This window comes from Sesamum indicum, linkage group LG8 (assembly GCF_026168435.1).
Source record: "Sesamum indicum cultivar Baizhima isolate 11 linkage group LG8, ASM2616843v1, whole genome shotgun sequence".
Taxonomy (NCBI): domain Eukaryota; kingdom Viridiplantae; phylum Streptophyta; class Magnoliopsida; order Lamiales; family Pedaliaceae; genus Sesamum; species Sesamum indicum.
In genome coordinates, this window is record NC_142664.1 from 27,038,647 (window position 1) to 27,056,261 (window position 17,615).

The 17,615-nt window shown below is 36.5% G+C and overlaps 3 protein-coding genes across 5 annotated transcripts; 2 read left to right on the plus strand and 1 right to left on the minus strand.

Moving 5' to 3' along the window:
- Positions 1 to 535: 535 nt before the first annotated feature.
- On the plus strand, positions 536 to 8,695 carry LOC110011225 (MBOAT (membrane bound O-acyl transferase) family protein). The gene is made up of 20 exons (XM_011089275.3): positions 536 to 824; positions 920 to 975; positions 1,435 to 1,616; positions 1,716 to 1,764; positions 2,189 to 2,292; positions 2,396 to 2,460; positions 3,216 to 3,286; positions 3,913 to 3,972; positions 4,100 to 4,213; positions 4,761 to 4,885; positions 4,966 to 5,017; positions 5,310 to 5,372; positions 5,476 to 5,585; positions 5,681 to 5,773; positions 5,869 to 5,950; positions 6,929 to 7,006; positions 7,655 to 7,730; positions 7,801 to 7,850; positions 7,930 to 7,985; positions 8,286 to 8,695. Exons 1-19 carry the CDS (start codon positions 719 to 721, stop codon positions 7,972 to 7,974), a joined length of 1,581 nt encoding a protein of 526 aa, XP_011087577.1. The 5' UTR covers positions 536 to 718; the 3' UTR covers positions 7,975 to 7,985; positions 8,286 to 8,695.
- LOC105169017 (nuclear pore complex protein NUP98B) lies at positions 8,489 to 16,139 on the plus strand. Of its 3 annotated transcripts, none has more exons than XM_088883240.1 (12): positions 8,489 to 8,628; positions 9,337 to 9,426; positions 9,970 to 10,146; positions 10,485 to 10,685; positions 10,836 to 11,555; positions 11,719 to 11,925; positions 12,001 to 12,555; positions 12,649 to 12,706; positions 13,158 to 13,281; positions 13,917 to 14,033; positions 14,213 to 14,345; positions 15,263 to 16,139. In XM_088883240.1, exons 2-12 carry the CDS (start codon positions 9,405 to 9,407, stop codon positions 15,844 to 15,846), a joined length of 2,898 nt encoding a protein of 965 aa, XP_088739366.1. In that variant the 5' UTR covers positions 8,489 to 8,628; positions 9,337 to 9,404; the 3' UTR covers positions 15,847 to 16,139. The 3 variants fall into 3 exon arrangements, with proteins under 3 accessions (XP_088739366.1, XP_088739367.1, XP_088739368.1); XM_088883241.1 differs by having other exon boundaries at positions 11,719 to 11,916; XM_088883242.1 differs by having other exon boundaries at positions 14,941 to 15,349.
- A 100-nt stretch (positions 16,140 to 16,239) lies between these two features.
- On the minus strand, positions 16,240 to 17,024 carry LOC105169412 (Heavy metal transport/detoxification superfamily protein). Its single transcript, XM_011089804.3, has 3 exons — positions 16,902 to 17,024; positions 16,723 to 16,798; positions 16,240 to 16,620 (listed from the first exon to the last, which is right to left on the minus strand). Exons 1-3 carry the CDS (start codon positions 16,911 to 16,913, stop codon positions 16,346 to 16,348), a joined length of 363 nt encoding a protein of 120 aa, XP_011088106.1. The 5' UTR covers positions 16,914 to 17,024; the 3' UTR covers positions 16,240 to 16,345.
- Positions 17,025 to 17,615: the final 591 nt, after the last annotated feature.

Below are 17,615 nucleotides of genomic sequence, written 5' to 3' on the forward strand. Positions count from 1 at the left end.
TCGTTTACAGTACATTCCACTTTGCAAGTATTCCAATTGAGCTCCCAAAACCTTTTTCTTTTTTATTGAAAAAAACATCTTTGTTATTTCCAAATCCATTCAGATTTATTTATTTATTTATGCTAGTGTTCAACTTTTTACTATTCACAACAAAATCTAAAATACGTTGAAGGTCTGCCTGTGCGTTTACCGAACGCAATACGTAAGAATTAAACATATAATGTATCTTAAATTAATATTTACGTAAAATATATATTAGGTAAATGTATAATTATAAATCTAGACTGTTGAATTAAGTAAGATATAAGCCATTAGATTCAAATCAAATTTAATGATTTTTAAATAATTCAAATTAAAAAAACAAAAAATCAAGTAGAAAATATGTGGATTATACGAAGTTATGTGAGGGATAAATTACTTTATTTTTTTAAATATAAGAAGATAATTTGATTTTTTTTTCATAATTTCCTCGTTTCTAAGGTTGGATTTGCATTAACCCCTTTTTTAAGAAAAAAAACAAAAGAAAAACCACTGAAGGCCGGTTTGGGGATCCCCAAACCCATTTCAATAAAACAGAAAAGTCATACAATGTTCAATGATAATTACAAGTCCAAAACCAAGTGTTGGCGGCGGCGGCACTGAATCGAATTTGCAGTTTAGTGATCGCTCCCCTGCTCCAATGCAGCATTGTTTGAGGGAATAAACCAAAAAATCAGTAATGAAGAGCAGTAATTTTTGGCGGCAGAAAGAGCTCCTCTTTCTCGTTCTATACGCCGTGGTTTTCTATATCATTGTCATTCGTCGCTCTCTTCACCTCTCCCATGGTACACCTCAGATACTCTTTTTCTTATTCACCTCTGCCTACTTCTCTGGGTTTTCGTTTACTGATTTCATTTGTTTCTGCTGATTTCAATTACAGATCATTATGCCAAGCTCTACGGTTTACGCCCTGGCTGGATTGCCGCTCGACTTAATGTATGCCAATTTTGTATTAGTTTATTATTTATTCTAGTGATTACTTTGTCTTGAGTTGTTTTTTCTTTCTTTTTTTTTTTAAAGTCATAAATGGAACAGAATTTTGCTTCTTGAACTAGAAAAGTAATCTGTTGGATGAAAAATAGGCAACTCATTGTTATGCTACTTTCTTAATTTTTGGTAACCTAGATTAGTTTCTTCCTAGTGCAGCTGAAAAAAGGGTACCAATCAGTTAGCTTAGTTTATAATAGAAAGGACGACGTTTGAAAGCTTAACAACGAACCTAAGGGAGAAAATATGTGTACTGGATGAAAATTCGACTTATTGCTACTATTGCTTGTTCGTTGATATCTTGATTAATCATATTGACCATGTCAAAAAATATCCATCTGTCGTGTTTCATTGACTTGTCTAATGCATTTTTGTGCGTTTTTTCCCCCTCTTGATCTGCTTGTGCAGGATATCTCTGATGCCCAATGGAGAAATTTCAGGTCGAATTTACCAATTCTCACAGTGGTTTTCGGGATTTTTACATTGGTTGCCAATGTGCTCAGGACCTCTTTATCTTTGAAAGCGCATGGGATGTCTATTGTCTGGCTTCTGATTTCTTTGACTTATCTATTATATCTACATGGAGCCTGGTAAATACATGGCTTGGTTGTAAGCTTAGACATATTTTATATGCTTTCAGTTGCTGTAATTATTCTGGTAACAATTTCTTTCTTGTTCTCGGCTTGCAGCCTCATATTTGTCCTCACTATTGCTTCAGCTAATTTTTCTCTAGTAAAGGTCTGTTTCCTTCCAGCTTTTGATATTTCTTTCTCTGTATTTGCTAGTACATCTCATATAGATTTAAGACATGCCAAAAGAACTGGTAACGAGGGATTATAGAGTCTGGTTACAGTAATGAAGATTCCTAGCTTATAGGCTATGTTTTTGTTTTATATTAAGAGTAGTTACTCTGGTTGATGATTTTGCTAGCTCAGGTACTCGTTGTGGTTTCAAAAATACCAAAAATTTATAAGTAGCTTGCTGACTTTTTTATTTGTTTGTAGAGGGAACTCTTGTTGGCTGGGATTTGTGTTTCTAATCTTCACTGAACTTCATGCTTTTGTTGTGTTCAACTTTTGAAATGCCATGATATTATGTACTTAACGTTGAAGTTCTTAACGCTAGTAATGTTATCAAGCTTCTCACATCTTTTGTTCACCAGATATTTGGAAGGACAAAATACTTCTCACTTCTGCTCTGGATTTTTAACCTCTCATTTCTTGTATGTAATCGTATTTATGAGGGATACCGATTCTCCAGTTTTGGGTAAGGTTTGTTTCTGCACCAATCTTTCTGATCTGTGACCATTTTCTGTTTCAGTTTTTAAGTGTTTGAACTCATAATTGTATTTCTGTTTATCTTGCTGTAGGGAACGCTGGGCTTATTTGGATAACTTTCGGGGTACCTTCAGATGGCATATCTGCTTTAATTTTGGTATTCCTTGTCTTTATGTTCGATTTACGCAGTGTACATTTGCAATTGTTCCTTTCATGTATGGCATATATTGCTTTGCTGGTGTCCTATTACAATATAGGCCATTCTGATTTCTTTTCAGCCATGTGTTGCATGAAGTTTTAACTGACTTTTTATGGAGTTTCATGGATTATATCGGTCTTTTCCCATTCAGAAAAAAGAAATGAGTAAACAACCAGAAATGTGAATATACACAATCCGGCAGATGCCAACAATGCTTTTTCTTTCTAAGCAGATGCAGTACCTTTTAAAAGAACTTTTTAGGATGAATAACTTCTGTTTCTTGATGTATAATTTTATTAGTAGGATGAAGTAACGTTAGATATCCTCTTAAGAGTTCTTTTTTTATTTTTTATAAATTTTCTGAATGGTTCATCATTAGCAACGATATCCTGATCCAGGCCCAATGCCTGTCTTGACCAAGTTGGAGCTTGATCATGATTTCTAATTATATTTTTTATGCCAAAAAATGTATAGCTCTTTAGACTTTGCTTCTGTCCTGTATTAGAAGCATTCTGGTTTCTACACGATCCTTTCTAGGGAAAGAGTCTAGATGTCAACATCTATATGTGCTAATCTTGTGATCCCCTCAATTTATATCTTTAACTAATGCAACTGGTAGAAAGCACTGGCATATTCTTTACTATGTCTTATCATCTATTACGCTTTACTGACGATGACACTCTTTGTTTTATGTTTTGATTTTCTTTTTCCAGTTGTTTTGCGTATGATAAGCTTTGGGTGTGATTATCACTGGGCTGATCAATATAATCAATTTGATCAAAAGGTATGGATCTTGTGTCATTTTTCTTGTAGCCTTCAGTAGCTTGATTACTGATCGAGCGTCTGTGCAATCCACCCTCCTCTTATTTCCTGTGAACTGTTCAGAGATATAGGACTATCACATTTTCTAATCTTCAAGGTATTTAGGTCATCCATGTTACATACAGTTCTCATTTAGGAAGTGTTACATTTATGATTCTTCAACAAAAAGAACTGTTTCACTGAGATGGAAACGAACTATTTACTTCAGTATATTTTTTATTGTATTTTCAACACATTGTAACTGTAAATCCTTGAGCTGAGCTGCAAATCTTGAAATAGTTATGAGTTGCTGGTCAACCCACTTACACGGTATATTTGAGATCCATATGGTTTATGTAGGATATGTTGTGAATGTATATTTATTCTTCTAATTAAGGGAAAAGTCTGCTGTTGGTACTTGTTTATTCCTAATACCATCGCAGATTAGTTGAAAATAGCTCCATAATATTAATAACTGGTAATATGTAGTCATGTTTATATTTTCAGCTGGTACTCATTTTTTTACTGTTTGGTCTATCAATGTTAAGAAAAGATGAAATTCAGTTATCTACTTTTCTGGATCCTCCTCATTTCCTTTGTATATGATAGAGGCATATTCAACGCTGTGACCATTGTTCATCAGGCAAGACATGCTACCTGATTTTACAGGTCAGCTCTTGTCTCAGTTACTATTAGTTCCTCCTAGTACAATGATTTGCGATATTTTGGTGATTTGAACATCTTTTGATGTCAACATTTGAGTCTTTCTAATGGAGTCTATTGATAAAATTCCCAGGAGAGAAGGGTCAGGAATGACAAGTTTTCATTTCCACTCTACTTGTGCTATTTGGTATATGCACCTCTTTACATTGCTGGACCTATCATTAGCTTTAATGCATTTGCCTCACAGGTTTGCTACTCTTATCATCATAAATTGTGCTTCTTTTCTGTGGCATTACTATATGTATTATTTAGTGCCTGGTATTTTTCAAGAATTTGTTCGTTGTAACTATCTGTGCAATTTGTTTCTATGTTATTATATAAGATGAACAATGTTGCAGTTTGTTCCTATTTTATGTTACATGACATAAACAGGGCTTGTGTTTGACATTCTTGATCTCTGATTTCACATGACTTACTATTTCATAGATGTCTGTTGCGAAAAGAGTTTCTTTGCTCTTCTATCACCAGCTTCCCAGAAGTGGGATAATCAAGGAAAGAGGTCACTGATACCTAGAAAGTGATGAAACTGGATGCATCTGGCAAATGCCGAATTTGTTTTTAATATACGAATGTTACCAGTTGCACTTAATTTTATTTTATTCTCTCTTTTGTTATTTCTTATCTCTTGATATTTAACAGATAACAGTCGATGCATCACCTTACGAACAATATCTTACTATTATACCATGAATGTTTAAAGGGAATCTAAGAATTACTTCTTATGTTTGTTGCAGTTGGATTCTCCCCAGAATATTTACTTGTCTCGAGAAGTGACTTGGTATGGATCCCGTTGGGTTTTTAGCCTTTTCCTAATGGAATTGATGACGCATCTGTTTTACTACAATGCCTTTGCCATTAGGTTAGTGTCTTATAAACTCATGGATATAGGTTAAATTAAGTTATTCAGCTTTATGTTTGAGAATAAAATTTTGCTTACAGTGGGGTGTGGAAACAATTGTCTCCCATGGACATCTTCATCATTGGATATGGTGTAAGTGCTCATTCTTATATTCTCTAGTCTCCTTGTACTCTGTACTTGTGTCACTCAGAAATCAGTTAGTAGAGATATTAATCTATATTGATCTTCAACTTACGAATTTCTAGAAGGGATTATAGTTAAGTAGATAATAGTGCTTCTCCTTCCACTACTTCATTTGAATTAGAATTACTTGGTAACCAAGTTCTGGTACATATCATGAGCCTCCAAAAGAAAACTTAAATTAGTATTTCCTTGTGCATCTCAGCATGATATCTGTAACTTTGATGGTATATTGTACAAACAGGTTCTGAATTTCATGTGGCTAAAATTTTTCCTGATCTGGCGCTATTTCCGCTTCTGGTCACTGGTAGGTTTCATCACAATAACTTCCTTTCTTTTGCACTCTAATTTCTGTGTTTTGATTCATTTGGTGTAACACAAATCTTTTAAGTAGTACGATATGCCTGTAGATTAATGGCATTGTGCCTCCTGAGAATATGCCAAGGTGTCTAAACAATTGCTACAACTTGGAAAGTTTTTGGAAAAATTGGCATGCTTCGTTCAACAAGTGGCTAGTTAGGTATAAGATTTCTGTCCTCTCTCTCTCTCTCTCTTCATTTATTTGTGCAGCTTAGTACTGAGTGAGGCAACAATAACTGCTGTTTCTTCTATTAGGTATGTTTATATCCCTCTTGGGGGCTCTCAAAAGAAGGTGCTGAATGTTTGGGTCATCTTCACCTTTGTTGCTGTGTGGCATGATTTGGAATGGTACTAACCTTATCAAATTTTCTCAGAGAAAAAATGTTATCCTAATCTCTGTCACAGCCCATTTACTAATATGAATCTTTTTTCCTTGTCTTTAGGAAGCTTCTTTCTTGGGCGTGGTTGACATGTATATTTTTTATACCAGAAATTTTAGTAAAATCAGTGGCAAATACCTCGCAGGTAGCATCGTTTTTCTCCCTTTGCACGTACCAACTCGATCAAATCGAGAACTATGCTTCTAACTTTTGAGAAAGTAGAAGGTCTTGTACAGGATAGATCATTATGAGAGGAACTCGCAGAGTATGACGATTGATGGTCCTGAACAGAAACAAAATGATCAAAAGAACAAGTCTTAAATAAAAATAGAACTCCAAGCATGTTATGACACTACTGAAGCAATCCCATGGGAGAAGATACAGAAAAGCTCACGTTAAATTGGTTTAGTGGCATGCGAGAAAACTTTCTACCTAAACCAGAGCATTGTATTATACCCGAGCCAGGTGAGGGAGGGAGGAAGACCGGCACAAAACACTAATACCATTTGTGAATGTACTAGAAGTAGCTGAATTGCAATTCCATTAGAGCCCGACCGGAAAAGTCTTTCCTTTGTTGGCTTTTTGCTAGGGGGTTAGTTACTCCATTACAACAGAATAATTTTTATATAAGTTAGATTCTAAAGGACTTGAGTATCTTCTCATGGATCAATGGTTCTAAACCAATTTAGTATTTAATGTTAAATTCTATTGAATGCCCTTGAGAAATTATTCGAGGAAGAGCTCTTTTTATCAGCAAAGAAAGTGAAAAATATTTATATACGACTAAGAGGTGTTACCCAAAATTTTGTAGTCAGCAGTATTCAATCGGGCGTCATCTTTCCTGTCACAGCAGCATTGTTGGAAAAGTATACAGTATATTCGCTGAAAAGGAATCATAAATTTAGTATAGTACAACTTTCCAGTGGCATCTACCATTGACTTGGATCCTTTACCATTATTGGCATAAATCTTTCAGATTTTGTTTCAGTTGGGAATAAATGTGCCCATCAGACTTTCCCTTCCTCCTAACCCATGGGAAAGAAATTAATGGTCTTTATATGGTCAAAATTGGATTGCTAACTTGACTCAAATCTTACCGTGTTTTCTGTCGCATTTGTTTCAGGTGCAGGGTGCTTTCAGGGAATTTGTTTTCCGTGAACTTAGTGCTGTTGCTGGTGCAATAACTATAACTTGCCTAATGGTCTGTCTTCTGATAATACATCATTAAGCCAAAAAGTATCATATTGAGAGTTTTAAAATAAATTGCCTCATGGTTGTCCTGAATTAGATTTCCATGAAAATTTCTGCGACACATCAGAACTGTGCTATTGCTTCTTTATGCTAAAAGCTAGTTGGTAATGATTGAATTTGGATAGTTTTAAATGAGCAGGAAGATAAAACTAATTGCATCCTTAGCATCTTAATATTAAGTTTGCTATGAACTTTTTTCCAGTATCAGCATCAATTATTTTGTGTACGATTAGTTCTGGTTACCCGTTCTGTACTAGTGGATGTTGCCGATATTCCCTTGCTTGACAAGTCGTCCCTCGGGAAATGTGGAATATGATCAGAATCAAGTAAAGTTTTGAAGATGACACCCTTTCTGTTTTCACCCATTGCTCTCTTTTCATGAAATATATAAATATGTAATGGATTTTTGAACTAAAAGTTGCCTTGAGAAAAAAGTGTACTGAATTGGTTCTATCAGCGTTACATTGTTTTAGGATCAAGTTTTTAAGTGATTGAGAAGCTGGACTGAATTTGACAGATTATCCAGAACCTTTTCCTGGGTATAAATAACTATGATTTCCAAATCTGAAGTGAGTAATTTGAAGCTATGGTGATCCAGGTGGCTAATCTTGTTGGGTTTGTAATTGGGCCATCAGGCATTAATTGGTTGGTTTCTGGATTTCTCCAGGAAGAAGGTAAGTTTCTTTTTACTTCATCTTCTAATTGATAATGCTTCGCAGCAGTTAACTTTTATAAGTTTTGCAGGTCTGGTTACACTTGGTGGCTTGTTAATTACATTTTATGTTGGAACAAAGGTATTAAACACTATAGATATTGTAGTTAATCTTTAGTTCTTTGTGCAATTTGATTTAATCTGTAAAGCCAAATGTGCAGCTTATGTTTCACATTGCTGATGCTAAGCAAAGGAAGGACAGGTAGATCATATGAAGGTCTGTTCTCGTGCCTGCTTCTTGTCCTAAATAAACGGATATAAGATATGCTAAATCACTTGTAATTTGGTGCAATTACTCAAGCTAGGAAGGAGAATGGCTCAAATTCTGTATCAACTGTTTTTTAGAATGGAAAAAGTTTCCTAAATGAAGGCTGCTGCAGTTTCTATGCTATGGCTGTTAGATGAGCACAATTTTTAGCCATAAAATTTTGAGAAGTAGCAATTTCTCCGATGATGGTGTAGATGATAATCTTTGAGTTGCCCTTTTTCATCTTTACTAAAGGAGGTGTTTTTTCAGGTGCTGTTATGATAAGGATGCGTGTCCTGTTTTCTTCAGATTTTGGTGGGTAACATGATCAGAATACACATTCTAAGCACAATTTTGTAACTGAAGTTGACTGGATCCATTCAATAAGTAGTTGTTGGAGGATGCATAGTCAGGAAACTTGGGTACTGTGAAAAAATATTCATGCAGTGTTTCTACTCAGAAGAATTTGTAATCAATGTGCAAGGGTTGTGATGTTGAGTTTGAAGGAGCAGAGGGGTTTTAGGCGTGATACTGATAGCATCCTAGCAGATTTATGACTCAGCTGTGGGAGAGGAAACAGGGTCTACGTGTGTATGTGCCTTTTCCCGATAAGGTGTCTTCCCTTTTTTTATACACTGTTGGAAATTATTATATATATTAGTATTTTGACTGTGTAGTTAGTTGTGGTGTCAGTTTTTATAGGATTTTTGGATTTTCTTTTTCTTTTCTTATTTTTTTCGTATTTTATATTAGAAAAGTTGGTTTTAGAAGGTCGATTTTCACTGCACTTTGACAAATGGATTCAAATAATTGAACTTAATGAATCTGTAATTACTTTGAATTAATGAATTTACGTTATGTGTGGTACGGGAAATAAAAATGAAACCAAGTAAATTATAATAAATTCAAAATACATCAAATAACAAGAACAATCAAATAATAAATCCACATAAAAGTTTATTTGCACTCGAATTCAAATATGGAACTTTAATTTTAACCACGGGATAGTTCAAATATTGAAAGAGTGGGTGCGTAGTTGCGTAAGATTATTCTTCATTTTCAGAATGAGGACCACAACGAATATTTAAAAAATCACAAGTCCTTAATTAGAATTCCTTAAAACCCTGGGTTACGGGTGCGGGTAGTTGAAATCCCCGAAACCAAACCGTTACCCGTCTAGCTTTAAACAAAAGCTACGCTGCTACCCCTACGCGGTTCAAGAAACAGCTTTTTCTTTAAGCTACTCGCCGGCCACCCGCCCAAATCATCTCAACAGTCTCCACCATATATATCCAACTAAAAGTCTTGTCCTTTATCGCAGTTTTCTGGGCTGGGGCTCGCCAATATTCTTCTTCTTTTTCTCCTCTCAGAAACTTCATTTTCGCAAGAATGGTGACTCCTCCTACTTCCTGTAAGTTTGATCTCTCTCTCGCTCTCTCGAAATATTACGCTAACATGCTACTATAATATGTAAAGTTATACTTCTGTGCTCTTTTCTTTTCATTCTACGTTGAACAATTGCATGCAGTGAGATCTTTTCTTTTTTCTTGTTCCTCTGTTCTTGATAAAACCACGTTGACGGGTGATCGATTTTTGTATATATCGTTTTTATAAACTGTTGGGTGCATGTCGGGATTCGTGTTTGCTACTTAGTAGTTTGGAAATTTGTTTTACAGTACTCTATTGTTTTACATTTTGGTCTGAAATGAATAAGCAGAACAGAAACCATTTGCATGCTTTTAAGTAGCATACACCAGAGAGATTTTTGTTAACAACTTTATCTTTGTGATTTTATGATGTCTTGTGAAATTATCCAAGGTAATGATAAATTATAAGTTCTAAGTATTTGTGCATAAATAACACTATGCACATACTGTTTTCCCCTTTCTTCTTCTCTTGTAGTTGAGGTCTTTTGGAGGGACAATATACTGACAGTTCTTTGTTCTATTGGCAGCTCATGGGCTGTTTCATTGCAGCAGTATTGATCCATTTTGGCAGACCATCAAGTCAAGGGGTACTTGTATCCATCCTTTGTTTGGTACTTCAACTCCTTCTGGTTCTCCAAAAGGTGCATCAGCTTTTGCTTCCAAAATGTCGTCTCCTTTTGGAAGCACTTCATCAGGTTTTGGAGGTAAGATAATTGTAGAGTTCATCATACTCCGGCCCTGAGTCAGTGATTCTTGGGAACAGTTTATTGAGAAAGAATGCAAGGCTATTTATGTTAATTATTAGACAAAATAAGATTTCATTTAAATCATACTTCTCTTCTTGCTGAATAGCTTGTTTCACTGAGATTGATGCTTTCAGGAAAAGTCTTCTGTTGTCTTAAAGAAAAAAGAAATTAGAATATTCTCTTGCAGTCTGATAGGCACATTATCAATCTATAAATATTACATGTCGATGAAATTGCTCTCATTTATGTCCCAAGAGAAGAAACATTCAGTATTCATCTACCATTTCCTACTGCAGGATCCAAGTGCACTGCATCCAATCCTGGTATTGCTAACGAATGTCAAGGAAGCAAATTAGCATCATATTATGAGACACCAGAAGTAAATGGAACAAATAGTAGGTATTCTGTTGGAAAAATCAAATCAATCTCTGCGATGCCCATTTTTAGAGCTAAAAGTCATGAAGAGTTGAGGTCAGAGGACTACAAGTTACACAAGGGTAAGCTTCTATGCTTGTTTCAGTGTCCTATTCGATATGGCGATCCGGTCTATCTGTTCTTTTCTCTTTGTTTTTTACATTCGATGATTTACATCCCTATAATCAGAAAATTATCTATAGTTACATAAAATTTCAATTTTCATCTTGCAGAATCCACTTTTTCAATCCGGAACCAAGGGAATGCATTTGAACAACCTAGCTCTCAATTCCGTCCTTCCACTCCGTCTGTGCCAGCAAGTATATCCTTGTTTGATTCTGGCAGTGGACTGGCCTTTGGTACAGCAACTGCTGCTCGAGTATCTGATTCACCTGTCAAACCACCAATTGGCAGTACAGGCAGAGATTTTGGTGTATGGTTGTCTTCTGGAACAAGTGGTTCAATTAGTGATAGCAATGGTAATCAAGCTCCAAGAAACTCTGCTTCCGGAGTGTCAAGAACCACAATATTTGGTGCTCCTAACAACTCAGGAGTTGGCTTCAACCCAACACCAACAATTTTGCACTCACCTTTAGCACATGGTAGCACAAGCTCAATATTTGATGTTCCTAATGTGCCATCTTTTGAACCTGGGATTGCAAGCAGTGGTTTCAGCAGTAGTATATTTGGATTTCCTAGTACTACTGCCTTTGAAGGATTAATCACTTCTGCTTCCCAAGTCTCTACAACACCAGGAGTTGGCATTAGGTCGATACCTTCATTTTGGGCAACGTCGATATCCCTTGGCAGCAGCTTATATGGACCTCAAAGTAACTGTACTTTAGGAGCTCCAACCACTTCCAACTTTTCTGTCTCAACCACTTCAGGATTTCTCTTCAGCTCAGCTTCAGCTTCTGGTAACAGTAACATATTTGGAATTCAGAGTTCTTCTGGTAATTATTTCTCAAAGACTTTACCTGCTTGGCGTATAAAACATTCCTTACATAAATAAAAATCAAGTCTCCTGCAATATTTAACTATAACATCTCAATGATTTGCTCTTTTTGCGCCCCTTAGACTAAACATTCATTATACATTGAATATTCCCTTCTATAGGATCCCAAGGAGCAACAACTCTTGAATCTATTGTTGGCAACCAGTACCGAGGAAGTCGAGTAGCACCTTATTCTGCAACAAGGGAAGTTGGTGGGGCCAATAATTGGTATTCTGTTGAGAAAATTCAGTCCATTTCAGCGATGCCAAGTTACAAAGATAAAAGCCATGAAGAGTTGAGGTCACAAGATTATGAATTAGGTAATAAAGGTAAGCCTCAATGCTTTCTTCTTTCTATTTCATAAGAAAGCGGTGGACTAACTTTTTGTATTTCTGTTTCATTAGATGGACAAACACCTTGGTGTCGACGCTCTTCAGGTTCAGATTGTTTAAAGAGTTCTGATACTCCAGCAGACTTCTTGAGCTGCCCGCCATTACTGCATCACCCTTGTGTCAATTCTCCCGGTCATCCATTTAAATCCAGTCCGTCTGCCCCTAGATCACAAGCCTTTATTACTCCTAATAGTACAATTTTCACAGTTCCAACACTTTATCCACATGTGAATGCAATCGCTCCAACCAAGCTATACCCCTCTCCATCACATTCCTTCATTGCTCAACCTACTCCAGTTGCTTCTATGACTACATCTACCCCAAATCTGAAGCCATCTTCCTTGATCCCTTTTAGTGAGTTAATGCCCACAAATAGTTGTCAGTTGCCTGCAATGTCTACGACATTCCCTCGTCCCTCTGCTAGCATGTTTTCCTCAAGTAAACCTTCATCCACCGTCGTAACAGCATTAGGTCCATGGCCATCTGTTCTGAATCCATCACAGCCAGGACAAGCTGCTGAAGAAGTACATCCTGGTTCTACTTATAACCTGAGTCAATCATCACAAGGTAAGTGAACTTTCTCGCCATCTTTTTCATCTGTGTTAGTGACATAATGTATCACTCATGCAAATGAATTATTCTCTTCTTTCCATTGCAAAGCTTCGAATGGCTTCACAGTGGTGACGGGTGCTGGCAGCCAGAACGCCAATGGGCAACAGTAAGTTTCATTGTCTTCATCACTTTGGCTTTCGGCTTTTTCTGTAGCTACTCTTGTGGTTTAGATCAAGCTGTTGTCAGAAAACAACATGATGCTCATTTAAGAAAGTGCCAACTCAGTTATAAAAATATCTTAACAAGAATGGCAAGTTGGCAACTATACATGGGGAATGTGTTTCTTGGTTAAAACAGGGAAACAGTATTTAGATGCTGCTATGTATGAGTTAAAAATGTGACAGGATGGCAAGTAATGTACTGGTAACTTTGAGAACACTGTATCGAAGGGCACTCATCTAAAACTTGTTTCATTCAATATTCGACGTGGCTTGAGGGGTTACCCCTTTATCTCTCTTTCGGCAGTATTGTCCGCAGCAAAGACCGGAATTTCTTCATACTCCCAAGTTCTTTCTTTTTTATATATCCTGATGTTATTTGTTTCATGATGTTGATAGGTATTTTTCTTCCAGCACTGGGGGCATGCAGTCATCACTTGTGGTGAATCCTTTTGCCACGCGATCTGCAACTGATCGATCCAATTCAGTAACATCAGTACAATATGGAATATCGAGCATACCTGTAAGTCGTATATTCATGAGTAGTGAATAATCGAGCATACCTGTAAGTCGTATATTCATGAGTAGTGAATATGCCAGAATGCTCTTCAATAACTTAACTTGCTTGTGATTTAAAATTGGAACAGTTAGATCTGGTGACAGTTCAAACAAAAAAAACGTCATGTACTGGGTGGCTCAATGGTAGGTGATCTTTTAGGTGGAAACTGGAATGGTTGTTGCAAATGCAGATATCTAGGTGCTTAAGGAGGCAAAGAGAAGCATAGAAGCATTCTGCTCCAATCTGAAATTATGCTAGGATATAAAGCATTCAGCAGCATATTCTTTATGTAGTGATTACTTAGGCATTATTTACATCTTCCTTTCAAGCACCTTGTATGATTCCAGCCACAACTATTAGAATTTTAATTGACATTAAAGGATTTCTTGTTGAATGTGAAAAACAACAGCTGTATACTTTTTTGTAAACAACAAAGATACTTATATTGTTTTCCTTACAGAAAGGATTCTAAAGTCCTTGAGAAAGCTCCCAATCAGAATTTAGTTTGGTCACTTAACCGAAGATGGTGTAGGTTTTCTGTTGTTTTGCAGCCATCTAGTTGAATCCATTCTCATTTCTCTTCAAATTCATAAATGCAGGTTAAAAACAATCCTTCACCTGGCAGAAGGACATCCTTATTGAGAATCCGACATGTGTCCTTAAGACACAGCAGGTTGCCTGCAAAGAGACCTACTTGTGGACACCATGAGCCTAAGGTGAGAACCATTACACAGATACATGATGTTTTTAGGTACATGTAATACCGCGCTAGGCAGCTGTTCCAACCATTTCACCCCATCTTTTGCACTTTTATGCACCCAGCTGGGCCTGTCTATGAGATAGAAATTTGTTTAATCATTGGTCATAATATCTGAGGATGAACTGTTTTTTACAGGTGCCATTTTTCTGTGGTAAAGAAGATACCCCTTGTCCAGTTACTCCTTTTCTTCCGCGGGAGAATCCGAGGGCTTGGTTAGTGAATTCGTTGTCCGGGCAAGAGCATGCGCCTCTTCATTCATATGCAGAAGGTAAGCCTTCAATACATCTATCTTAGCTCATGATGTTCAGTTATCTTCTTGATGTATAATCAAACCTCTTGATTTTTAAACTAGAGTAGCACTTTTCAGTAATCCACTAGATTCTTGTCTGAGTTTTAATTTTTAAAAGATAGTTACTATGAATTTATGCAGTATTTACTGGGTCTACAACAATTCTGTATTATGACCTTGATCAACTGGCACTGTATCAGACTTCTGTCATAAATATAGTTTGTCAGTTTAGAGAAAAATTCGTAGATAGTATTACTTACCATGACTTGCTTAGTATTATATTTGTTGTAACAAATAAGTCCAAACCAGGTTTGCTCATCGGTCATCATCAGTCAAAGTAGGCACTGTCCAGTAGTCAAAGTATGACATGCATCGTCAGACTACATTTTATCATCTCAACTTTTTCTTCTTTCCTTGTTTTTCCTTTGACAAGTCTAGTTCCTAATCTTCGTCTCTTTGCGGAGCTCCATCGAGATACATAATGGAAGAAACTGAAATTGTTGAAAACACACATCAATATAACCGCCTAATTAATTTCTTTGTCCTGATTCGTTTTGTAATATGGATAAAACAGGAGCAGATCCAGCTTCTCATGCTATGATTATGAAGAAATGCAAAATCTGCTTTCTGTCATTCGTAAACAGCTAAGTGCCATTCTTCATTTGGTTGAGCTTCTTCCTAATCATTAGTGTAAGCTATATATATTCCATATACTACTCTGTCAAGACAACTCTGCATGTCCCATAAGACTAAATTGGTAAGGTTTTTGTGATAGCCCTGCCTATTCTCAGGTTCCTCTTCCAAATACCAGGCTTTTAGCACCGAAACCTACTGTTTTTTCCTATTTTAACGTGCACCTTTCTGTTCTGTATGGTTAGACTGTGTAAAAATTGCAGGCAAAGGTTGTGAAGCCGAAGCTTCTCCAAGTTCTCCCTTCCAACTTAAGGAGGATGACTCGTCTGCCTTAGTGAACTTGCATATGGATGATGATTCTGCACTAACTGAAAAACATGAGGATGTTGTTTTAGCTCTAATACCAAAGCTTCCAAATGGAGAATACTACACAGAGCCTTCAATAGAGGAGCTGGCAGCTAAGGAAAGGGCTGAACCAGGATGCTGCAGCCGTGTGAATGATTTCGTTGTCGGGAGGGTGGGATATGGAAGCATCAAATTTCTTGGAGAAACAGATATCCGCAATCTTGATCTCGAATCTGTTGTCCAGTTCAAAAATCGGGAAGTGGTGGTTTATGCGGATGGAAGAAAGAAGCCAGCAGTCGGTCAAAGCCTCAACAAGCCCGCTGAGGTTACTCTACTTAATGTCCACTGTATCAACAAAAAGACAGGGCAGAAGTACATCGATGGGCCTCAGGTTGGGAGTTATAAAGAGATGCTGATCAAGAAGGCTTCAGAACAAGGAGCTGAGTTTGTTTCCTATGATCCAGTTCGAGGGGAGTGGAAATTCAGGGTTCAAAACTTCTAGCCTGTATCAGTTCAGTTGTAAGGATTACGATCAAGTGATTGTGGGAAGAATCTCTACATTTGCTGAACCAAAATTCTACTCAGCTGTTGAAGTTACGTGTCTGATTTAGGTTTAATGAAACACTACCATGTTTCTTCAATGCCTAAGGACATCCCTTTTGCTTCCTGTTCTTATCTTGTATCTAAAGTTGTTCTGTTCTTTTCTCCTCACCATTTTTCCATACTATTTCTTATATTTGGTGTAAGATTGAATTTCATAATGGTATGTGTAATATAATTAGTTTTTACTTCAAATTCTTTTCCATCTTTGAATCTTTGACTCAAATGAATGTCTCTACTTACTAGAAGACATGACAGATTAGCACGAGGACACAAAGGCAAGTACTAGGAAACAGAAACCAAACAAGATTCTTGTCATAGAACCAGACAAACTGCAACACCTTAGGTAACGGAAGCAACAACACCAGAACAAATGAACGGACAAAATACAAGATTTTACATCAGAGAATGGAGCAAACGAAGCCATCATGGGTAACGTAACTCACAGCAACAAGCTGGCATTGGTCACAACATGGTGGCAGCGGCTGGACGGGCTTTGGTTTCTCTGGCTCGGGAGGTTTAGGCTTCGGAGGGTCAGGTTTCTTTGGCGGCCCAACGCTCATTATTTCTGCATAGTTTCCTGCTTTCCTCACTTGGGTGGTGACACACACAGGATCAACACTCCCCACGACAGTAAGTATTCCTTTCTCAGCATTCACCGTTATCTCATCCACTCCTGATCAATCAAACATAATACATCCATCAGCAACGATATCCAAACGATCCATTAATCGTGGTGATCTTTTCTTTCAGGTTTAGTCTGTGAAAATTCAGTTACCTTTAAGTTTTGCAACTGCTTTCAGCACTCTGGTCTTGCATTTTTCGCAGTAAATACCGACCTTCAGCTCTATTTTCTGTACTACATTTTCACAGAAAAAGAAACAGATGAAAACGATAATGTAATAGGAACAGCAATGATGAAATGAAAGCTAGTAAGAACTGAGACTCAAACATTACCTTTGCACTCATACTATAAAACTGGATCAACTGTCGTAACAATACAGCAGATTTTGTGGGTATACCGAAACAACATATATATATATATATATATGTGGGAGATACTAAGCATGCAGGAGCAGATACTAATTATATATATGCACTAAACAAAACTTAAAATTTTTTATATCAAAAAATAAAGATAAATTACATCCACACTCTTATATATGCATACGTATTACATCAGAAATTATAATAATCTCCCTTGACGTTAACATAACATTACAAACCCAATCAGAAAAGTTTAGGAGTATATAGGAATCCTCCATCTTCTTGGATAGAAAGAAAAACAAAAATATTATATAAAATTTGATGAAATGATTAAAATGTCCAAAATAAATAATAACATTTGACACTCATTTTCTTTCTTTTTTCTGTATCTCTATATCGTTTCTCTCATATCATTGTATCTAGCCGTCTTTTTATTTTTTCATTGTTTGCAATCTTCATTTTAGAGCAGTGTGACACCACACGACTTGACCAGGAATGCTTTTCACCAAGTATAGTCCAAAGGACATTTTCGGCAAAAAAAATTATCAAATCACAGTCAAAGTTGTCGGAACCCTACCGATATCATGGGCTACATACAAGATGGAACAAATCTCAATTAGTGTGATTGTAATCCTCAAACTAGTATAAATACATTGTAATTATATCAAATATCATATAACGTGG

Bases quoted from the DNA above. Each gene is read 5' to 3' on its own strand.
- LOC105169412 (XM_011089804.3), bottom strand. The intron at 16,621-16,722 runs GTAACTGAATTT...TTGATTGATCAG, and splicing joins AGCAGTTGCAAAACTTAAAG to GAGTGGATGAGATAACGGTG.
- LOC110011225 (XM_011089275.3), top strand. From the start codon at position 719: ATGAAGAGCAGTAATTTTTGGCGGCAGAAAGAGCTCCTCTTTCTCGTT. The intron at 825-919 runs GTACACCTCAGA...TTTCAATTACAG, and splicing joins CTCTCTTCACCTCTCCCATG to ATCATTATGCCAAGCTCTAC. The intron at 2,461-3,215 runs GTATTCCTTGTC...TTCTTTTTCCAG, and splicing joins GCATATCTGCTTTAATTTTG to TTGTTTTGCGTATGATAAGC.
- LOC105169017 (XM_088883240.1), top strand. From the start codon at position 9,405: ATGGTGACTCCTCCTACTTCCT. The intron at 12,707-13,157 runs GTAAGTTTCATT...TGATGTTGATAG, and splicing joins CAGAACGCCAATGGGCAACA to GTATTTTTCTTCCAGCACTG. The intron at 14,346-15,262 runs GTAAGCCTTCAA...TAAAAATTGCAG, and splicing joins TCTTCATTCATATGCAGAAG to GCAAAGGTTGTGAAGCCGAA.